Here is a 3,269-nt window from a genome sequence, read left to right as displayed (position 1 = left end):
TGTACACACTAAGCGGGTAATTTGAATTTGTTATATGCATTTTAATTGTTTGAATTTCATAGGGTGGAAACTGTTAGCTCCGGATAAATTTATTTGAGTAATACAGAAATTTTATTAATATTGCCCAATAAAATTATAACGTTGACGCATTTAAAAAGAAAAGTTCATATAAACTCCTGTACTTGTACGTGCCCTTACTTTTCTGCTGCGGGCACGAAAAAATTATTTTCGATAAATTTTGTTAGTTTGTTAATCAAAACACCATATTTTCAGTATTTCATAAGGGTCTCAGGTTTTAGTAGTAAGAAGATTTACTTTTACATGCCCTTACTTTTCTGCTGCGGGCACGCAAAATTTATATTCAACCAATTTGGAATATACCGTAGATATACATTCATGTATATTACCGGAATATCTGTTTTCAACATACTAGGTATATTCACCTGCACATATACACAATATGTACATACCTGGCATGTTCATCTGCACATATACCCAATACGTACATACCTAGGATATACTTTTTATGAACTTTGATGAATATACATGCATGTATATTCCACGAACATTCATCTTAGGAATGTTCACCTATGCATATTCCCAGGATATTCCCGCAATGTTCTGTACATTTTTTGAACATTCTGGGATATTCATAGAATATCAAATGCTATCTGGGAATCTTGACTAAGTGTTTATTCACTTTCCTCTACAAAACCCCCAAAAAACCACCAGCAAAACAAGTAGAGATCAATTTGGCTTAATGAGGGCAATTATGACAAAAACTAGACAGAGGATGCAGCGGAGCGTCACTAACAAAATTAGCATTTGTTATATCCTGTAATTTCATCTAGTTCAGTCTAAACTAGTGCGTTTCACATCGCGTTCGACATGAGGCTGTTTAGCTTGCAATTAGTGCTGGTTTTCACATTGTTCATCCATGGGAGCGTCTCGCGAAAAAGCTCCAAAAGTCGGTCGAAAAACGGCTCAAACGGCAGCAAAAACAGCAACTCTGGCTCGAGCTCCAGCAACAACTCGACCAAATACAGTTACGCTGGATATGCGATATCAACGTCCCCCAACCATGCAAAGTCTAACAATCAGCTGCCTCCAAATGTAAGTGACTCGGGCCGCTCTAATCATCACTTTAACTCACTAACCCCGTAACTGGCTGAATCCCACCGAACCAGAACTGTGGATATTTGCATAGGTGGAGCCCCAATATCTTCGGAAACAGGCGCAAAATGAGCATTCCGTCCCCACAGCGCCAACCCAGCAGAAGGCTGCGCCAGGCTGGAACGTTCCCGGACAGCGGCAATCAGCACCCAACGTTGGCTGGAATGTGCCCGGACAGGCAAAGACCCCACAAAGTAACCCCATTTGGAGCTCTAAGCCTGGACAAGCGCCCAAACGTGTAGGGTATTTCACACATATCATCACTGCAAACGCATCTGGATTGGGGGAGCCCTGATGGAATTTCTGGATGTTTCAGGATGAAGGTCTGGTGAAGAAGGAGACCTCCAAAGTGCAACAGTTCAGCCCGCATCAGGTGCAACCGCCGGCTCCTGGATGGAACACTGGAACGCAGCCTAATGCTCAGAATGGCAATTCCGGTGAGCGATTTTTCAGGGAAATGTTCGCCCGGAGGTTTACTGATTGGTTTAGGGTGGAAGTCCGGATATCAAACCAATGGGGCTCCGCCTGCTTATCCCCATCACAACGCAGCGCCTCCCGGATACAATGGCCAGACGAGTTGGGGGGCGCCGCCTGCCTATCCAGGCGCTCATGGTAAGTCCATCTCATCCAAGGATTTTCCACACAAATCATTGTAAATTACAGCTCCAGGGTATGGAGGATATGGAGGCTATGGCCATGGCAATCAACCGGCTGGAGGATACGGGGGCTATGGGGGCGGCTATGGGGGCGGCTACCACCCTCAACAGCCCATTGGCGGGTATAATCCAGGCTATGGCGCAATGGGAGGCTATGGAGGTGATTTTGGGGGATAACTCCTCTCTGAATGTCTGAAAGTTTCGCTTTGCTTAGGAGGCGGCGGCGGCTTTGGGGGCGGCTTCGGCTCGCCAGGATTCGGAGGCGGATTTCCAATGCAGCAGAAAAAGAGCTTCTTCAGCGCCAGCACTATTGGCAGCGTCGTTGCGGGGATGCTCGTTTACAAGTAAGTTTCATTTGCGTAGGAAAATACTCATTTTCAATCGATTCCTGCTCGGGTTGGTTCAGAAACCATGGTGTAAAACAGAAAAACCGCGCAAAACACCCCGATGTTTAAAAATGTGCTATGAAGGTACGGATGTCGTGAGTGAAACGAAATTCGCAGCACATTTAAAAGGGAGTTTTCCCCATTGAGCGGTGGAACCTCTATTGCAATAACGCTACTGGCTGCTCAGAAATCGTCTTCAGAAGAGGATGGTGCAAAAACAAAAACCGCGCGAAAACTATACAAATGCGTGTTTTTTGAGCTCAGTAGAGCTTTCGACGTAAGAAGGTCTCAAATGTGCATTTGTAAAGTGTTTGAGTCAATAATCAGGAAGAAATCGTCCGATAAAGATCGTGAACGCTCAAAAAACGCCTAAAATGTACCGAAAGTGTCGATTATTTCGGACCTGAAGCTTCTGTCATGTTTTTCAATGAGTTCGATGCATTTCTCGCGTCCGTGAGATGAAAATGATGTAAAATTTAGGAGGTTTTGAGAAAATTTTCATTTTTCCAAAAAATCGACCAGAAGCCCTTGAAAAATTTCGGCCAAAAATTAAAATTTCACATGCGGGTTTTTTGAGCAATCGATTCCTTTCAACGTAAGAAGGTCACAACTATGCATTTATAAAGTGTTTGGGTCAATAATAAGGAAGAAATCGTCGGTTAAAGATCGGGAACACTCAAAAAACGCTTAAAATGTACCGAAAATGACTATTATTTCGGATCTAAAACTTCTACCATGTTTTTCGATTTCTGTCGCTCGAATGGTTATTGAGAAACTTCGAAAAAAGCAGCGTCATGTTCAAGTGGATTTTGCAACTCGAAAAACATCACGCAAATCTAAAACTTCTTGAATTCAAGCATTTTTTGAGAAAACTGCCAACATTTCCTTATCGATTGTTGACTTGCTAAAAAGGCCATTTATTTACCTCTAGAATGATGTACAAATGAGCGTTCTTGCTTATTTTGCCTCCGAGAAATGAGCAAAAACAGGACGGAAAACATGAAATTTTGGCATAATCTTGAACCTAAGTGTTTGATATTCAAATTTCGCTTTC

At 42.9% G+C, this 3,269-nt stretch overlaps 1 protein-coding gene across 3 annotated transcripts in view; it reads left to right on the top strand.

Moving 5' to 3' along the window:
• The window catches only part of LOC109545499, a 7,822-nt gene that overhangs the window by 1,859 nt on the left and 2,694 nt on the right, over positions 1 to 3,269 (top strand). Inside the window, exons 1-6 of one of the 3 annotated variants that reach the window (XM_019916241.2) lie at positions 502 to 1,113; positions 1,208 to 1,411; positions 1,490 to 1,610; positions 1,663 to 1,785; positions 1,837 to 1,989; positions 2,044 to 2,173. In XM_019916241.2, coding sequence (XP_019771800.2) covers positions 889 to 1,113; positions 1,208 to 1,411; positions 1,490 to 1,610; positions 1,663 to 1,785; positions 1,837 to 1,989; positions 2,044 to 2,173 — 956 coding nt within the window. In that variant the 5' untranslated portion in view covers positions 502 to 888. Of the gene's footprint in view, positions 1 to 501; positions 1,114 to 1,207; positions 1,412 to 1,489; positions 1,611 to 1,662; positions 1,786 to 1,836; positions 1,990 to 2,043; positions 2,174 to 3,269 lie in introns of those variants that run through there. The other 2 variants (XM_019916242.2, XM_019916243.2) reach the window with 2 other exon arrangements.

The sequence above is a fragment of the Dendroctonus ponderosae genome, unplaced genomic scaffold (genome assembly GCF_020466585.1).
Source record: "Dendroctonus ponderosae isolate FM_Combo_2020 unplaced genomic scaffold, Dpon_F_20191213v2 Dpon_F_20191213_5, whole genome shotgun sequence".
NCBI lineage: Eukaryota > Metazoa > Arthropoda > Insecta > Coleoptera > Curculionidae > Dendroctonus > Dendroctonus ponderosae.
This window is presented reverse-complemented; position numbering and strand designations above follow the sequence as displayed.